Below are 18,996 nucleotides of genomic sequence, written 5' to 3' on the forward strand. Positions count from 1 at the left end.
GTTGCAAGGTCTGTCTCACTCCCCAGTTTCGCCTGGTTTATCTGTGTGCAAATGTGGGACTGCCTGGTTCCGCAAGCCACCCTGTGCACCGCACCCCTCCACAATCCGATGCCTCGCTGGGTCTGCCCACTGCCGCCTTGCATGCCTGGGGTCCGCCAGCCACTGCTTGTTTTTTTTGGCTGCCACCCCTCCCTGCCCGGCCACCCGACTGCACCCCTCTTACCTGTCTGGATGAATGTGTCTATTTTAACTCCTTGGTTGTTGGAGTTCCATAGAGTTCAGTTTTCTGTCAGTATTGATTGTTTTTTTGTTTCTAAATTTTTTGTCCTTATTTCGTTTGTGTGAGAAGGCACAGTGTGTCTACCTATGCCTCCATCTTGGCCGGAAGTGACACTTGGGTTTTCTGAACCAGCCTATTATAGTACGGAAAACATCCACATTTAGCCATTAAAACAGTGGGGGTTGGGTGGAGGGAGAGTTAGTGAAGACTTAAATGAGTCAGTTATACTGAACAGAACAATGGCTTGAAGAGACCAAGTTAAGTGGAGATAGATCTCTGGTAGAAGCCTTGCAAGCAGACTAGCCAGCAAGTTCGAAGGCCATGAAGAGAGACTGCATGTTCAAAGAACACCAAAGAGGCCAGTGTGACTGAAGGGAAGTAAGCCAATGGGAAGGTGAATAATGGCACAGGAGTTTAGAGAGGCAATGGGGAAGAAGGTGAAGAGCTCAGGTCCTGTGGGTCTTGTAGGCCATTGTGAGAACCTTGAATTAAGTAGAGGAGGGACATAATATGACAGGTTTTAGAAGGATCACTGTGCTGTATTAATAGACTCTGGGAGCAGGGAGACCACTTAAGAGGCTGCAACTGCATGAAAGGCCACAAACACCTGAGTCTAGACAACTCTAACAGTTTGAGATTGTGAGATGTAGTAAAATAATTGTTTTAAGCAGTGAGTTTTGGGTGGTGTGTTAAGTTGCAGTAGACACTGAAAAAATGGTCTTTCTCTCTTTCTCACATATTCCTACAATTTTCCAATCCTTTGGAAGCTTTCTCTTTTTATATCTGTCTCTTAAATGTTGAGTTGCTTTAGCACCCTGCCAGTTAGGAGGCAGAATCATTCCACAGTATTTATTGAGTGCCTAATATGCTGGAGATACAGCATTCAATAAGAAAGACAGATCTTATAATTTTCCCCAGACTTTTAGCCAGAAGAACAGAAACTCAGCTTTGGTCCTACTAAAAAGAAAGACCTGAGGCCATATCCATAAAACCAGCCTCATCCCTGCACTGCCTCCCCTTCACTTTATAATGCTTGTGATAAGTTATTGAATAATTATTTTAACTCAACTATAACACAGTTTGTTGGTAAAAGCAAGCCATGGAGTGGTTGACTTGGCCACGAGAGGCCTAAAATTTGACTTCTCTTTCCTTTGGAAGCAAGATTTCGTTCTCCTTGGTATAAGCTCAAGCAAGCAGAAGCCTTTGGAATTATACTTTTGAGGTAAGAACTAGTTATAAAATAAGAACAACATTCTTCAATGTCATTAATCATCAGAGAAATGCAAATTAAAACCACAATGAGATATCACCTCACCTGTCAGAATGGCCATCATCTATAAATCTATAAACAGTCCTGACCGTGTGGTTCAGTAGGTTGAGCATCATTCTGCAAAGTGAAAGGTCACTGGTTTGATTCCCAGTCAGGGCACATGCCTGAGTTGTGGGCATGTGAGAGGCAACCGATCGATGTTTCTCTTTCTTTTTCCCTTCCCCTCTCTCTGAAAATAAATAAAAATTTAAAATATATAAATAAATAAACATGTATTGATAAGGATGCAGAGAAGAGGGAACCCTGATGCACTGTTGGTGGAAATGCAGATTGGTGCAGCCACTGTGGTTGGGGTTTCCTTAAAAAAGTAAAAATGAACTGCCTTATGACCCAGTGACTCTACTTCTGGTAATATATCCAAAGAATCCCACAACCCTAATTCAAAAGAATATATGCACCCGTGTGTTCATTGTAGCATTATTTACAGTAGCCAAGATTTGGAAGCAGCCCAAATGTCCATTATTAGATGAGTGGATAAAAAAGCTTTAGGACATTTACACAATGAAATACTACTCAGCTGTAAAAAAGAAGGAAATCTTACCCTTTGCGACAGCATGGATGGACCTGGAGAGTATTATGCTAAGTGAAATAAGCCAGTCAGAGAAAGATGAATACCATATGATTTCACTTACATGTATATAATTTAATGAACAAAATAAACAAAATAGAAACAGACTCGTAGATACAGAGAACAGACTGACAGCTATCAGAGGAGAGGGGGTGGGGGACTGGGTGGAAAAGGTGAAGGGATTACACAAAAACAAAGCAAATACCCCCTCACAGACCGCAGTATGATAATTACCAAAGGGAAAGTGGAGTAGGGGAGGGAGAAGAGGGTGAGGGGGAGATAAATGGTGATTGATGGAAAGAGATTTGACTTGGGGTGGTGAACACAATGTAATACACAGATGATGTGTTATGGAATTGCACCCCTGAAACCTATATAATTTTATTAAAGAATGTCACTCTAATAAATTCCATTTAAAAACTAGAATTGGATCACATTATAAAGTATAAAAATAAAAACAGTATTCAACCCCACATCTAGTGTTTGTTGTAACTGCTCATGTTTAAACTAGCAAATGTTTTCAGAGAACTAGAGGACCTTCTTCTCTAGTTGAGGAAGAGCAGTTGAAGGATTGCTTCATTTAAACTCACTTTAAATTATTCCCTTAGGGCAGTGGTTCTTAAACTTTTGGCTCTCTGGACCCTTTCCACTGTTAAAAATTATTGGGACCCAATAAGTTTATATGGATTATATTTATTGATAGTTGCCATATTAAAAATTCAGACAAATTATAAAAACATTAATTCATTTTAAAAATAAAACTAAAACTGCTACATGGTAACACAAGTGACATTTTAATGAAAACATACCACTATGTTTTCAAAATAGAACATTTACTGAGAAGAATGTCATGGTTTTATCCTTACTTAAAAAAAATTTTTTAACCTTCCTGAGGACATTTTTTCACTGCTTTTAGAGAGAGAGGCAGGAGAGGAAGGGAGAAACATCGATGCAAGAGAGAAGCATCAATTGGTTGCTTCCTGTATGCACCTGTACTGGGGACCCTAAACACCAGGACAGGGGATCAAACCTGCAACCTATATATGTGCTCCAACCAGGAATCAAACCCAAACCCTTTCAGTTCCTAGATGATGTTCCACCTGATTAAGCCACATGGGTCAGGGTTGGTTTTGCTTTTATAGATCTCTTTAATGTCTGACCAAGCAGAGAACAGTTGGATTTTCCTATAAGTTCTGATATATTGCTTTGGGTGAATTATGTGATGAAAACCTGACCTCACACAGATAGGTAATGGAAAAGAAAGCTATTTTAGTAGGTTTGTCAGGTAGTTGTAGGTATTCTCTGATACTACACCAAAACTCAATACATGGTAGTTTGTAAAGATGAGTTGCAATTTAGGATCGTTATATTAATGAACATTTTACACTATTGTATAATACTCTTACTTTGAGTGGACACTTTATTCATGCATGGTTTTGCAACTTGATGCACTGATCATTTGTAAAATACTGGCTCACTGAGTTATGCAGATCTTCCCAATGTTGATTCATTCCACAGTATTTTTAAAATCACATTTGTTAATATCACCACTAATCTCATCAGGAAAATCCTTAAATGTTGGAAAGCTGGCAACCTTCTAAGGACAGATACAAGTTTTCCAAACTTCTGATTTTCTTCTGAAAGCTCAAACATTATCAATGGCAACAACTATTGTTAGTGGTATTCCTTGAAGTGACTGGCTTACTTTATTGTGATAGTTTGTTGGCCATAGTTTGTCAATTGTTCTTTCAAGTAAATAGAATGTTCTATGAAAAAAGCCATAGTTCACAAATCAAACAATCACACAAGTGCTCCTTCTGGAGACAATCATCATACTCCTTTAGTATGCACATACGTGTTAACATGCATACTTCCCATTTCATCACATGGGGTACTAAGAAGATGTGTACCCAAGGACCAAGATGTAGTGAAATTATTTGATTGCTTCGTCAAAGGCATTCTTAAGTGAAACTTACTTAGCTTTATTATTATTTTTATTGCAACTGTGTGGGAGGAAGAGTACCATGACTATCAGTACAGTTTGGTATCACAGCTTTGATTCATGCCAAAGCACCAGCAGTTTCTACCCATCACTGCATTTGCACCATCAGTGTAAATATCAATACAAGGACAGAGGCAAACCGTGTTTTGGTATTATCACGAATATAGTCTTGACCTGACAGATACCTTGAAAGTGTCTTGGGGACTCCACAGAGCCCACTGTAAGAACTACTGCCCTAGGGACTCCTTCCTTCTGTCCCCCACTGTTTCCGGTCCTCACACTGCAGCACTCACCACAAAGAACTGTCGTTCCTTTTCCATGTCCTGTGCTACATGGGACCCTCGGAGGACAAAGTCTGTATCTTACTTGCTGTTCTCTCAAGGAAAGGACAGCTCCCAGCACAGGACCTGGGACATGCTAAGTAAATAATAGTGAATGAATTTGAAACTTTTCATAAATCTTCCCTTGGCCTTCCATTTGTTGGTGGGAAAACAGGGCCGAGGGCCAGGGTCAGTGATACCTCTTCACCTCAATATTCCTTCTTACGAAATCAATCCATATTATTATCTCTCATGCCTAACCTTATGCTTACTTATTTGTATTTATTAGTCACATGGGAAGTACTTAATAAATGTTCATTGAACACAAGATGTTCCCTATGTTTGTTTCCTGCTTGCATTTCTTCTGGACCGGGACATTTGTGTGTATGTGTTTGTATGTGGTGGGGGAATAATTTAAGAAACTCAAGCTCCAGCCCTGGCTAGGTGGCTCAGTTGGTTGGAGAGTCATCCCATACACCAAAAATTTGTGGGTTTGATTCTGAATCAGGGCACATACCTAGGTTGTGGGTTTGATACCCTTTTGGGGTGTATGTGAGAAGCAACTGATTGATGTTTCTCTCTCACATCGATGCTTTTCTCTCTCTCTAGACCAATGAAAATATCCTTGGGTGAGGATAAAACAACAACAACAAGTCAAGCTCTAAAGTCTCTTTGAACTGTGGGAGACAAAAGCAACCTTTCAAAGGGCCTTGGTGCAGAAACTCTTCCCACGGTCTGCCTGCAAGAGGTCTCTCTTTGGGAATTTGCTGGACACGTCACAATATTCATCCACTCCATTTGGCTGTGGATTTATCAATGGGGCAGGGAATCATTATTTTTAGAGGGCAAGTAAAAGATAAAAATGAAAAAGAAACCACTTTGGCAGCCAACTGCAGATACTAAAATATCTGTTTTATTTCTGTACACAGGCCCGGCGGTTGCCCAACAGATTCATGGTAAGTTAGAGAGCAAGTGGTGCTGCAGGAAGATCCTTCATTAGTCAGGACTTGACTGTTTCAAGCACACGGAATTTTCATTGTTGGTGGTTTTAAAGGTCAGAATCTAAACATTTATGCTCTAAACCAGTGATTTTCAACTTTTTTTCCATCTCACAGAACACATAACTTACTAAAATTCCATGGCACACCATGAAATATATACTATTTTTTGCTGATGTGACTAAAAAGAGGTATCATTTTGATTCATTCACACTGGACGGCTATTATTGTGTTGGCTGTCATCATTTTTTTTATTTGACAACCTAAGGGTTTAAAGAGGTCAGTGCCCCTGACTAAGTAGTTGGGTGTTGCATATTTAAAAAATTCTTGCCCAGGCAGGGTGGCTTAGTTGGCTGGAGCATCATCCCATATACCAAAAAAGGTTATGGGTTTGATTTCCCATCAGGACATATATGTAGGTAGTGGGTTTGATCCTCAGTCAGGGGTCAGGGCACATACGAGAGGCAGCTGATGGATGTTTCTCACATTGATGTTTCTCTCTGTCTGTCTCTCTCTAAAATCAATAAACACATCCTCGGGTGAACATTAAAAAAAGTATTGTGGCACACAAGTTGAAAGTTGTTGCTCTAAACTAATGGGTCAATTTTAAACATAAGTAATGTAATCAGTTTGCTGATTTTTCCCACCCTTATTGAAAATAAAACTTTGCAAATGGCTTATTTTCCTTGTTTTTCAATTCGAAAGTATGGTTTATGGGCCACTGTTCACTTATCTATTGAACAACGATTTACTGGGTGACTACTAAGTGTCAAGGACAGTTTTAGGCTCTTGGGCTTTATTAGTGAACAAAAAAAGACCCAGCTCTCATCCTAACAGACAGAGGCAGCAGAAATTATGAAGCAGTGTAAAAAACAGAATAAACTGTTGGGTAGATTAAAGGTGGCAAGTGCTGTGGGAGTAAGGAAAAGTAGGCAGGGGAGGAACAGAGAGAGGGTGAACACCACACTGACCGCTATAAAGTCCTGGAGTTTAATAAAGGCTATTGAAACTTGGGACACGTATCTTATCTAAATTTTTCTACAACATTCTCATAAATGTAGAAGCAAATACAAAAGGGACAGGTGACATCAGTGAAAATGGTGGTCCTCCAAAAATTCTCTCCTCCCTAGAGCCATGAGAATACTGTCAAAACTACCAGAATTAACTTTTTTGGATGTTCACCATGAGCAGTGAGTCATGTTGCTTCCTTCAGCCTGCTGGTGATAGTCACCACGCATCTCCAGTTCATGCACAGACAGCAAAGAATGTGGTTGTACTGCTTTCCTGTCTCCCGTGATAAACCCATGTGACATTTAAAAACAAAGAATAATTGAGAATTGTCCAACAAAATGAAAGTGCAGCTAAAAAAGAAAAGGTGATCATGATGGATGTAAAATTCAGATTGAACATAAGTGGAGTAACACCAGAAAGAGCCGGTCGTGGGGGTGCTGTGGACACCACCATCACCGAAGGGTAGATCCGCAGCCACAGGAACGGAGCGAAGGCAACCTTATCTGCAGAAATGAGGAAAGTGCTCGTGATAAAAAGATGCAGCTGTCGCAGGGGAAGTGACGCCAGCAAAAACCTTCACACTAAGGGAATGCTCAGAGATAGTTCCTGGCGTTGAAAGCACAGAGAATAACATGCAGGGAGCTGATCCAAATTTAAATTTAAAAAGGAGCACGACAGTTCAGCGAGGTGGAGGGAAGACGCTTCATGTCATCAGAGAAGAAAAAAGAAGCTCTGTTTGAACTGTTCTCCGTAACTTTTTTACAAAGAAAACATCGAATTCTCCATTTTTCTAAATGCTTCAGATTACAATGTACTAAATAAATATTAGTTTTACTATCTTTTCAGTTCCCTATACATTAGTAATGGACAGTGAGAGAGTTTTTAATGTTGACAAAAAATTGTAAAGGTCACAGAACAATGGTAATCTCTCTCACTGGTTATTAGGATCTCTGGTGTCAACCTGCTGGGTCATTTTTACAGTTTCGGCATTACTGTACTGTGCAGAATGAGGGTTCCTTATACATAAAAATTCAGCATCAAGTGGTAAGTATGTGAAGAGGTCAGCATTTCAGATTAATGGTGAGAGGATGGGTACTTGAAAAAAGGAGACCGAGGACACTGGTTAATAGCAAGGACACGGTGAAACCAGGATTGAACACAGGCAAGCTGACTCTCGAGAATGTGCTCTTAACTAATGCACTACATTGCCTTCCTGTGGTGTATATCCAATAAATGGTTTCTTCCATAAAGATTCTGAATTCATAAAAATTAAAAATTTTGTACATTAGGAAAGAATATATATGAACTCAAACGGCAGACATATACATATGGGAAAACATATACAACAACGGACACAAAAAAGGGTGAACGTAGAGGTTTCAGCACCTAAATTAGCATGATCAGCAGGCTTTGCGGCTGGCAGACCACCATCTAATCTCTGGCTTCATCAATTACGTACTATTTATGAGACCTAGGGCAGTCACTTACTGCACCTTTGCTCTTGGTTTCTCATCTGGAAATGGGCATAATAATAGTATTTACTTCATAGGGTTGCTCAGAAGGTAAAACAAGATAACAGATGCATAGCTCTTAGCACAGTGCCTTGTCTTGGTACCTGTTGTTTTAGTGCTATGTAAAGAGTGTCATAAATCAATGAGAAAAGTAAAATCAAACCAACAGAAAAATGGACAAAAACACATAAAGGGTGGTTTATAAAGAAGAAAAACATTTGCTCAATACAGTAAGTAATCAAAGCATTGAAGATTAAATCATTCATACTATTTTCAGCACAATAAAATATCAGAATATTTTTAAGTGTTAATACCCAAGATAGAAGTTTAGGAAACAGATACTAAAGGGAGTGAAAATCGATACCTCCTGGCAATTTGGCAGTTTGATGAAGTGATTTTATGAATAAACAGTATCAAAATTCCTCACAATATAATGCATGTGGTCGATAAAAATGGCCTCAGCAACCATCATTTCCTGCTTGGATCACTCCCTGCTTCCAGTCTCCTCTCAGTTCATTCCCAACACAACTGCCAAAGCCAAATCTGACCATGCTTCTCCCTTGCTTGATGCCCTCTTGGCTCCTCACTGCAAAACCCTAAAGCGGCCCTCCAAGGCTGGAGGCCCTCCAAGCCTGGAGTCCCTCCTCTCCTCCTTCACACCTCAGTGACATGGGACTTGACGCGCTTCTCCACTGGCCTTTGTGCCAGTTGTTCTCCATCAGGATTTGGCATCCATCCAGAGTCCAGCTGGTTAGAATCATCCCATTCTGTCCTCTAACAATACCCTTCACTTCTTTGGAGTTCTCACACACACGTTATTAAATGTTTATGCCAGTATTTGTTTACTATCTCTCTCCCATTGGAATCTTGAGAGGGTAAGAATTGTCTCCTTAGCCACCATTTGATTTATTGCACCTGGTATGGTGCCTAAATAGGTGCTCGATGCAGTCACTGAATGGATGAGTGAATGATTTAAATGAATAGCATGCTACAAAATACGAATGCAAATCCAACTTGTTAAAAGAGGGACTAGAAACTCCTGTGGCCCGTAACAGACACAGAAACGAACTGCCTCGGGCAAGTTGGCGCTGGCCAGGTCTTTCCCAGAAAAGGGGAAGGCGCGCTTGGATGGCAGAGACACGGGCAGGAGCTTGCTGGAAAGAGCAGAGCTGAGTGGGAGCGTGGCAGGGCGTGCCCTTGAGGACAACAGCATGGGGAAGCGTTGGGAGCGACCTGGTGCTTGCCACTCTCTTAGGGACCCCTTGTGAGGGTGACTGCCGACTGTGACAGTGAGGGGACTGTGTTCGTACTTCTGTCACAGGGTGCTTGTTCTTCAGGACTGCACCTTAGCTGTGTGGCAGCTGGAGGCATAGTGGGGGTGGATAGCCATGATGCTGCCGCCTCCTCTTCTGTCAAAATCTGGATCTGGGTGGTTTATCAGCCACCTCAGGCTTTGTCCTTCCTCCCCGATACCAAATTCTTCTGCCTACTTGGCTCCTGAAGGAGGACTCCCATCTCCCAAATTGCCACATCCACCCCAGACGATGCCAGGCCACCTTTTCCCCCCTCTTCTGGGTAGCAGGGTCCTTGCTTCCCTGCTCAGCTCCAGGCTTAATGTTTGCCTCTAAGAAGCCCACCACTCCCACCTGACAGACATTTCCTTGGCTCCCAGCAGGACCGTGAAGTCCTGGAAAAGCCTTCTCTACCACCACTCAGGAGACCAATAAAGACATTCTAAAGGAATGAATTCAGCCATTTATTCAACTTTCCCACGTGCAAAACATTTTTTGGTAGAGTGTCATGGAGGCCCCGAAGGGAGGGAGATGTGGGGCAGGGACATGCAAACAGCCTAGAGGTAGGTTTAATTTAAAATCTAGGCTTTATTTTAGAGTTGGGTACAGAGGAGCTATTGAAGATTTCAGAGGAAATAGCTAGCCATGCTTGTGCAGAATCTTGGGAGTGGGACAGAAGGAGGGGAGTTGGGCTGGCAGTAATGCAGAAGTGACTGATGCGGGGCGCTAGTGGCAGTGAAGATTTAATGTTGAGCAGATGTAGGTTCTGGCCCAGGGAAGGCAGTGGCACTTGTCAGCTGAGACTATGTAGGAGGAAGAGAGGAGGGAGTTCACATCGTGGGTATGGAGGGAGAGGAAGAAAAGACAGTACATGAGGGAGGGGTGCTCAGTTGTTGCTTTATTCCTGGGGCAGGTGACTAAGGAGAAAGACCATCATCACTTGCTATTCATCCTTGACACCTTGTCTGGGGAGGAGCCTCCACCATCCTACATAGTTTTTAGTTTTGAGTCCAGGCTGAACCAGAGAAAAGTTGAAAAAAAAAAAAAAAAAAAAAAAAAGAGGAGCCAAAATTTGAAGCAACGTCTGTGGTGGGTAAAGAGCTAGAAGGCTTCCTTCAAGTAACTCAGGCCTGGCAGCTTATACTGGGCTTGTGGAAGGTTCCCTCTCACAGAGGCTAAGTAACACCAGAAGTAAGCCCCAGCACGCGTAGGCTCGGCATCTGCGGGGCTGAGTCACCAGTGGCAACCCGCCGCCCCTACTGTAACCCTGCGTGGGGGCTTTGTCTGAGTGCGTCAGCTGAAGCCCAGAACAGGAGTGCAGATCCCAGCTGGTCTATGCGAGGTGTCTCGCCCCAGGCAAGGCAGAGCAGGATACCGCTGACCCAGGGCTGCCCCCTGGCGCCGACTCACTCCTCCCATGGGCTCATGTCGGTGTCGATGGCCACGCAGTTGTAAGCTGCATAGCGGAGCTTCTCTTCGCACACTTTGGCACTGCGATGGAGTGGGGGTGGAGGCGGGGAGTTGGTCAGTATCAGGTACAGAGGCCCTCCCTATCACTACCAGGGGCGATGGGGCTCCAATTAGTACAGTTCCGCACTTCATCCACCCTAGCACATCACCTTTCTCCCACTCCCCACTCTGGACTCGAACCTAGGAAACCCACCTGGCATAATGCGGTAGGAAGAGGGTACTGGAGCAGGTGGAAGACTCGGGCAGCGCGTCTGTGGTCTCGCCACTGGAGGTGTGGAGTGGCCACAGGTCAGAAAGAATTACAGGGGCACAGGGCAGGGGTCTGACATATTTTTGTGTGGGGGGCTGGTCCGCTTCGGACCTGGCCTCCGCACTCACCCCAGCTTGTCCGGGTAGATGTAGATCCGCGCAGGCAGCCGGCTGCGTCCTGTGACAAAGCGCAGGAAGCGACTCCGGTCCTCTGGGTGAAAAGGAAATCAATGTCCACACTTCCAGCCTGACTCCGAGGCCCACGAGTGGAGTCAGCCCCAGGTATCATTCTGCCCTCTCCCACTGACCATTGGTGAAGTTGTTCAGTGCCTCCCAGAAATACTGCACCCGTGTGTCAGACGGCTCGAAGTCCTCAAACCGGGCTGGTGGTGACAGAGACAGAATTCATTCTTGTGTCCAGACAGACACAGGGCTTAAGCTCCACCCTTGTGCTGCCCCGCCCTGCCCCGCCCCACACTCACTGAGCTTGCGCAGAGCGTCCACAGTGACCTCTGGGTCCCCGCACACCTTCTTCTCTAACTCTTGCCAGGTCAGCAAGTCCAGCACAGCCTGCGGCACCACCTTCAGCAGACCTGTCTGCATGGCTGCCACCTGGTGGGGAGGGAAAGGCCTGGCTGGGGAAGAGGGCACAACTCCGAGCTCCGTGTGTGGTGGGGCCACTAGGGCTCCACTCAAGGAGATAATGTTGGACACATTCTTTGCCCAGCACTGGGGTATCTTGGTACTCCACAGATTAGCAGGAATGTGGGGCAGAGGGATGGTGGGGGCCAGAATTCTTGGGATTGGGTGCTAGTGTCCTGTCCAGCTGGGCTTTGGCTACTAGAAGTTGTCCAAAGTTCTCTGTTCTTCTGGCCCCTGGGCAGTACCTGCTCCTTGCTCTCCTCTAGCCGTGCCTTCTGCACCAGCTGGATGAAACGGGAACGATCCTCATACTCCACCACAATGCCTGCACCCCCGGGGATCAGCTCTACCACCTGCTGGTCACTGAGCACGGTGGTGAATGTTAGCTCCTTCCCAAATTTGAACTCAAATGTCTCCTTGTCCATTCCTTCCATCACTTCCAGAAGCTTTACCTAGGGGTTAGAGAGGGAGGCAGGAAGGTCAGTTTTTCATTGTGGAAACAGTCCTTGTTCTTCCTCAAGATACTCACAGAGAAGCAGGACAGACAGCCAGGCAAGGACGCCCCCATGCAGGGCCACGGGGGAAGTGAGGGGATCAGCACAAGGGCTTTGAAAGCATCAAGGCTGCAGGTAATTAGGCTTGGAGGCCAGGGAAGGCATCCTGGAGGGAACGGCCTCTACACTGAGACCCAAAGGATGGCTGGGACTTGGTTGGGCTGTAAGGAATTCAAGAGAGAGGATTTGGGGAAAAGGTGGAAAGAACAAAAGACCTAAGGAGTCTGGCTGGAACCTGAATGTGAACCACACAGACGTGGGCCAAGTAGCACTTTCTGGTTTCTGTATTTTGTCTTGAGCCCAAGGCAGAGCCATTGAAGGGTTAATGAGGAGTGTGAACTGAATTACTCTGGCCGCCGGAGATCAGCTGGTAAGAACAGATAGGGACACTGGCTTTGTAGCTGGCGGTTGGGTCAGAAAGGAAGGCGGCCTGAGCCAGGGGTGCAGTAGTGAGATGGGAAAAACAGACTCCAGAAGGAGATGTGACAGAGGGAGGGAGGTGAGGAGGAAAGAGGAGTGAAGAATAAGCCTGAGGGGCTTGGCAGGGGAAAGGGTGGGTGGCAGTGCCATTCCGGAGACAGGGAGCTCTAGAGAGCAGCAGACTGGGGACACCGAGCGTGTGCTGAACTCGAGGCGCCATCGCAGGGCAGATGTCCGGCAGGCAGGTGCACACAGGGCTCCGGGCTTTGAAGACAGGCTGGGGCTGGAGGTGAAGATTTAGGAGTCACCAGAACATGGACAGTAGTGGAAGCCACCGGAGAAGATGTGATCGAAGAGGGAGCATGTATGTGGCGAGAGGAGGTTCAGGACAGCCCTGGGGCGCAGCAACCATCAGCGGCTGGGCACAGGAAACGCTGCCTCCAAGCCCTGCTCACCAGCACGGAGTCCACGGTGGGGAAGTCCTTGCTCCAGCTCACCTCCTCACCAGAAAGCTGCTTCCACACGAAACCAGGCAGAGCCAGGACCTGTGGGACAAGTGTTCACTCATGTCTTCTCATCCTGAGCTGCCCAAGCTTGGCTGGCCCTTCTTCCTTCCAGGACCCAGGGCTGGTCTGAGGGAGGGCAGACTAGGCTACTCACCAGGAACTCCTTACCCCGAAGGGCAGCCCCCATCAGCTGTCCAATCCACTCGTACTTGGCAAAGTCTCGGCAGGAGGGGTTGGGCACATACATGTCCCGGGCCTCACCTGTGCCGTTGCCCTGTCCCCGAGACAGAGCTGTCAGCACGGCATGGGATGGACCTACTTTGTTCCCTGAACGGCCTCCCCAGGGGCCTGAGTGGTCCCTCCGAATGCACAACGGCTCCCTGTCCCCTGTGTGCCCAGAGGCTGCCCAGGGCAACTCAGACCCTCTGCCCCGTCTCTAGCTCAGCCTGGTACCTGCGAGGCTTGAGGAGACAAAACAGCAGAAACAACGTGGGAGGCAGGAGTGGGAGATTACCTGGTTGGCTGTGCGCACAAAGAAGGGCAGAGGCACAGGGGTGTCTGCCGAGCTAGGACACAGCTCTTCTGACATGTCCGCCAGGCTATCCCGGAAACCACCCCCTGAAACGACAGGGAGATGCCCTCAGCTGGGGCAATTGAGAGCTCCGGTCCACGTGATGGGGTTAATAAAGCAGGTCCCCTAGCTTGGTTGTTAGCTGGTGACCCGAGAAGCCTCTGCCACTCTAACTAGGGCAGGATACTTATTACCCTCCTTCAGGGTCTCACCTTGGTCAATAATGCCTTCTGCAATGAATTTACACTCCCACCACTGGTCATAGCGCATGGGCCACCTGTAAATAGGGGTAGACCTCTGTCATCATGCTGGGCCAGGGCTGGGAACAATTCCCCAACCCAGACACCAGCCAGGGGTGGGGCTACAGAGGGGTAATGATGAGGGGTGCCCCGGGCAGCGTGTGGATGTACATGTGTACATGTCTGCTAAGAAAGTCCCTTACCCTGAGGCCATACCTGTAGTCCAGGGGCTTTTCATACTTGTCAGAGGGTTTGAGGCCTTCATAAACCTGGGGCGGGGGAAAGAGGAGGGAGTTGCAGCAAAGTCTGTGTCGCAACTGGCTCCACTCTGGCCCAAGGACCTTGCTTGGGCCCCTTTTAGCCCAGCCTCCTAAGCCCCTTACTGAGCCTCCCTCAGTACGACCGCAGGGAGTCCAGACCTGGGTGAAGACAGCGTTCTTGCAGGAAGGGTCCCTTAAGGGGCAGGCACGGTGTTCCATAGCAAGGCGCCGGTTGATGTACAGGCGTGGCATAAAGCTGGGCTTGCTGCTCTCGGAATCACGCAGGCACTGGGCCACAAGGCCTGGCCGCTGGTGTGACAGTAGCAGGAACTGCTTCACTTGCTGGTGAGAAAAAGTGGCCAGAGCAGGACTGGTAGGCAGCCAGCCTCTGTCCAGACCCTGGAAGCCTCCTCTATGCCTGGACCCAACTCCACCATTCCAGTCCAAGCCTAGTCCATCCCTGTCCTTGCCCCAGGCCCTCCCTTAGGCCAGCCACCAGGGGGAGCTTTCTAAAACAAAAATATCCACCTTTGTCATTACCTGACTTAAAACCCTTCCAATGCATCCACTGACCTGGGATAAAGTCCCTGCTTCACAGCCCACCTCACAGTGCCCTCTGCTACCAGGGCCTGCTTCCCGCCCACCCCCTCCGGGCTTCATCGCCATTCCACAATCATGTCATCTAGATGCTCCTAGTACGCCACTCTCAAGTCATCTGGAGTTGCTATAACTCCCGTATGTACCTTTTATTGCAACTTCTCCTGTGCATGCTGTCACCTTTCCTCCCCCAGCCCTTGTGGATTTCACACACTATCTGAGGGTTAGCACCCCAAAGGCTGGGTTCTGACTATTCACGTCTAGCTTTCTTCTCATCCAGCCAGAGCCCAGCAAAGGTCAAGGCCTAGAGTAGGTTTTAAGAACTCTCTGCTGAACAGTGAACAATAGCACGAGCAGAAAGCGGGAGCCCACTGCCAAGACCGGCACTGGCTGGACCAGACTCACCTTAATCTCACTGAAAGTGCCCAGCGTGTGGTCCCAGGCAGGTACCAGGTGGTGTAGGACGCTGTCTAGGATCTTTATGAATCTGGGGTGGGTAAAAGCAACTGCAGCTAAAGTGTTTGGCAGGGATGTAATACCCCCTCAGTCACCAACACACAGGTACAGGAGCAACCAGCGCCCAGGGGCTACTCTGACACTTGAAGTTGAACAGCTTACAGTACAAGTCCTTGGGGATCTCCTCCACATATACATACAAAGCTCAGGACAGGGGAAAGGGAAAACTGGCAAGTCCAGGACCACAGTTACCTCTGCAGGAGGACAGCTCTGCGGTACAGTACTTCCGGGTCAGTGCCTTCCAGGCGCGGATATCGCACCAGGCTGGTGGGCTGGAACAGGTCTGCATTCAGCCCCAGCTCCCGCTGTCTTGAGGACTTGATCTTGACCCCTCGAAGGCGCACATCAATCCCATCATCTGGGGGAAAAGTCAGAGTGAGGTCACTTCCTGTGCCTGTTGCCTCCTTGGCCCTCAGGGGGAGAATGTCTCCTTAGTGCTTAGTCTTTTGTCCCTAGACCCTTGGGACCTTTGAGATCCCCTTCTACTCACCTATTTCTGATTATTATATTCTGTGTTGGTTCTTCCATCCACCACTATAACTGTTGTAATGCCTGAGGGTGCCAACTCAGTTCCTCTTCCTGGTGAGCCTAAAAATCTCTACAGCTTTAAATCACGTCTATACCTGGTAGCTTCCTCCTGGCTCAGGCCCCAAAGGTTCAAATCCTGGAGTTAGTTTAGCTATCACCTTCATCTCAACTCCAAGCCCATCCCCTTTTCTTCTGGGGGGGTGCCAGCTAGCCCCCCTCCAGATAATGGGGCTCCCTTTCCCTCCTTATAGCCTTAAGCCTCACCTCGGCATTCGACGATGCGGATCTCAATGATTGGCAGGTGGACAGTCATGTCCTCTAGGACACAGACATCCCCGATCAGGGTCCTGAGGAGACAGATGTGAAGCACTGTGGATATCTCTTGCCTTCAGGGACTGCTGGGGTCTTACCCAACCTTCCAAGCTGTGCCAGGCCCCATTGCTAGGATCATGCCCCACCTCCCACCCAGGCCAGCTTGCTCACTCGTCAATGCTCACGTCACTCAGCTTCTTCAGGTTGTCCCCTTCACCCCCATAGACCACCACTCGCTTAGGCATAAAGTTGTCATCTGTGGTATCAACTGTGATTAGCAGTTTCCTAGGGGATCAGAGTAAGCACATGGGTCTCCGTACACTCACAGACACGTGGTTCACCCACCTGTCCTATTGGAGCCCACTCACTTGACAATGGTGCCCTTTTTCATGGTAAGCCGCACCCAGTGCTGGCACTGGGACCCATCACTCTCCCAGTAGGTGTCTGCATTGCTGTCTGTTAGGCAGGACACATTGAACTCCTCCTGGGGAGGGGTAGAGAGGTGGAATCAGTTTTCACCCGCCCCCACCCCCATTCCCTGCGGTGGGAGTGTGGCTTTGGGTCAGAGAGCATGACAGAGAAGAGTGGATCTGTGTTAGGTAGCTGGAATTATCTAAGGGTTCCTATAAGATTTCCAAGATGGCGGGGGCTGGACTGAGTGTGGCCTGTCGGGATTCAGGTTTAGCCCCCATCTAGAGGTGCGGGTTCTGGATCTAGCAAGATGTGACTACCTCTTGCTTGAGGTGGGAAGAGTCCCAGCACCCACCGTGTAGGAGGAAACGTCTATGCTCTCCACATACTGCTTCACGCTACCCAGGTTCTCATCCTCCTTGCCCAGGTGGTCGTACAAGAAATGGATCAGGTCCTCGTCGCACTCGTAGGTCCACGTCGGGGGCACATAGCTAAGCAACCCCAAGTCCCTAATTAGGTCGGTCCCAGACCTGGAGCTCCTTCCTCCCCATCCCACCCAAGCTCACTCACAGTAGCCTTTGTACAGCTTCTGTGTAAGCCTCGGCTGCCTGAGGCCTCGATCCCAGGCGATGTGAGTACGTAAGGTCTACCACCTGTTCCCACCTGTGGGCAGAGAGTGTGGGGGCGGGGTTTAATGGGGGAGACATCAGCAGGCAGCAGGGCAACCTGCCCAAGGCTTGGAACCTTATCCAGAGCTCTATCTACTCCAAACTACACCAGCAGAAGCCCCACCCCAGCTCCTTCAGGCCCCGCCCTTTCCTGTTCTGAACCCGGCCTTCCTTTGGTACCCCACCTAATGGGCGGTGCCAGACTACTTTTCAACTCCTAGGGACCCCAGCCGACTGATAGTGAGCCCTTCCCCTCCAAGTGCAGGACCTGAGCAGTGGGCGGTAGTCCACTCCAAAGAGTTGTTGCTGTCGCTGGAGGTGGTCGGGAGTGTCTATGGGTACAAGGCGGGCCCCGCCTTCTGCCGGGCGGCACACCAGCAGCCAGCCTTCCTCCAGCCCGCAGTCACCCAGGTGCTCCGTCAGTTGCTCCTGCAGGGATACGTCAGATGGAGGCAGGTGTCAGGGAACTGCCCATGTTCAGGGGCCTGCCCTGCCCAGCCCAAGGCAAAGGGCACCGAATGCAATGCCACCTCAATATAGGGAGGGGAGGGGAACAGCCAGGGGCTTCCCAGGCCCCGAGAGTCTTTTGCGGGGCCCAGGGCAAGCCAGGGCGCACCTTAGTTAGCTTCACCCACAGCCCGTGGCCGTTGCACAGCTCCTCGCCGGTGGTGCGCACGCAAGAACCGCGCCGCAGTTCGATGCTGTTGCGGGCAGCGCGCAGGGACCCGGAGCTGGTACCGGGGGCCGTGCTTGCAGCTCCCACGCGGAGCCCCAGGCCCTCCGCCTCCCACACCGGCAGCAACACACGCGACGGTCCCGCCGGGTCCTTGTAAAGCTTGTACAGAACCTCGCGCGGCACGAAAGCCAGCGCTGCCGGGAGCGGCTGTCCTGCACGGAGGCTGCGCGCTGCCTCCGCCAGGAAGCGTACTCGACCCAACAGCTGCCGTGGGGTCTCTAGCGCCGCGCCCGGGCCGGGGCCTGCCATGGCGACGTGGCAGAGGTAGCCCAGGGGCGACCCAGCTCTGGAAGCAGCGGCCGGGAAGGTGGACAGAGCTTCTCACTGAGCTTCCCACTGAGCTCTGCCCCGCCTCCGGCCAGCTTTGCCGTAAGTTCTGGACTAAGCGCACCTGCCGCTGTATTGCCCTTTGTACACGGATCCTCAAGCATGTTACCCACCCCTGAGCCTCCCACTCAGCCAAACAGACCCAGGTTCAGTAGTTTCTACCCGATCAATCTCCCCTTTGCTATCCCTATTTCCACTATCATTTTATCTCCACGGCTACCACCCTTATTCAAGCCACCATCCTATTCAGGATGGATGGATCGTTGCAACCCCATTTTTCTGGTCCTGTGGTCTCCTGTTTTACCTTCTTGCTAACAAGTCATACTACTATACAACCAGAAGAATCTTTAAAAATTTTCTGAACATCCTCTTGGGCTCCCTATCCTAGAGACAGAACGACTAAAATATTTGGGAGAATAACCTCCTCCCCAGCCCTTGACACTGACAAGTGCCTTGAGTCACTTACGTTTGATCCTGGTTGTTAATCCAAATCCCAGGATACTACTAGTGGTCATTATCCAGTGTCTCCCTGTAATTCTGAACCAAAAGAGAGGAGAGGTCTAGATGGGAAGAGAGGAAGCAAAAAAGATTGACAGGAGCAGTTGGTGAAGAACAATTATGGAAGAAAGGAAACTGTCCCCTTCTCCCATTTAAAAAAAGATTTCATTTAAATATAAT

At 48.3% G+C, this 18,996-nt stretch overlaps 1 protein-coding gene across 3 annotated transcripts; it reads right to left on the reverse strand.

The window, feature by feature from the left end:
* Positions 1 to 9,756: 9,756 nt before the first annotated feature.
* HECTD3 (HECT domain E3 ubiquitin protein ligase 3) lies at positions 9,757 to 18,494 on the reverse strand. Of its 3 annotated transcripts, none has more exons than XM_036025959.1 (21): positions 17,872 to 18,494; positions 17,524 to 17,684; positions 17,158 to 17,250; positions 16,943 to 17,078; positions 16,545 to 16,660; positions 16,348 to 16,461; positions 16,129 to 16,211; positions 15,529 to 15,694; positions 15,226 to 15,307; positions 14,383 to 14,565; positions 14,180 to 14,232; positions 13,937 to 14,001; positions 13,668 to 13,771; positions 13,308 to 13,427; positions 13,103 to 13,192; positions 11,919 to 12,125; positions 11,514 to 11,643; positions 11,340 to 11,414; positions 11,161 to 11,242; positions 10,976 to 11,040; positions 9,757 to 10,803 (listed from the first exon to the last, which is right to left on the reverse strand). In XM_036025959.1, exons 1-21 carry the CDS (start codon positions 18,238 to 18,240, stop codon positions 10,736 to 10,738), a joined length of 2,562 nt encoding a protein of 853 aa, XP_035881852.1. In that variant the 5' UTR covers positions 18,241 to 18,494; the 3' UTR covers positions 9,757 to 10,735. The 3 variants fall into 3 exon arrangements, with proteins under 3 accessions (XP_035881852.1, XP_035881851.1, XP_028368573.1); XM_036025958.1 differs by having other exon boundaries at positions 10,976 to 11,055; XM_028512772.2 differs by having other exon boundaries at positions 10,976 to 11,047; positions 17,872 to 18,493.
* Between the last annotated feature and the right edge of the window lie 502 nt (positions 18,495 to 18,996).

This window comes from Phyllostomus discolor, chromosome 5 (assembly GCF_004126475.2).
Source record: "Phyllostomus discolor isolate MPI-MPIP mPhyDis1 chromosome 5, mPhyDis1.pri.v3, whole genome shotgun sequence".
Classification (NCBI taxonomy): Eukaryota; Metazoa; Chordata; class Mammalia; order Chiroptera; family Phyllostomidae; genus Phyllostomus; species Phyllostomus discolor.

What these genes read in the sequence shown, in the direction of transcription:
- HECTD3 (XM_028512772.2), bottom strand. Translation starts at nt 18,240, where the DNA reads ATGGCAGGCCCCGGCCCGGGCGCGGCGCTAGAGACCCCACGGCAGCTG. An exon ending in AGAGCTGTCCTCCTGCAGAG is followed by an intron (nt 15,308 to 15,528) that starts GTAACTGTGGTC and finishes TACCCACCCCAG; the next exon opens with ATTCATAAAGATCCTAGACA. An exon ending in AGAAGGCATTATTGACCAAG is followed by an intron (nt 13,772 to 13,936) that starts GTGAGACCCTGA and finishes CTGTCGTTTCAG; the next exon opens with GGGGTGGTTTCCGGGATAGC.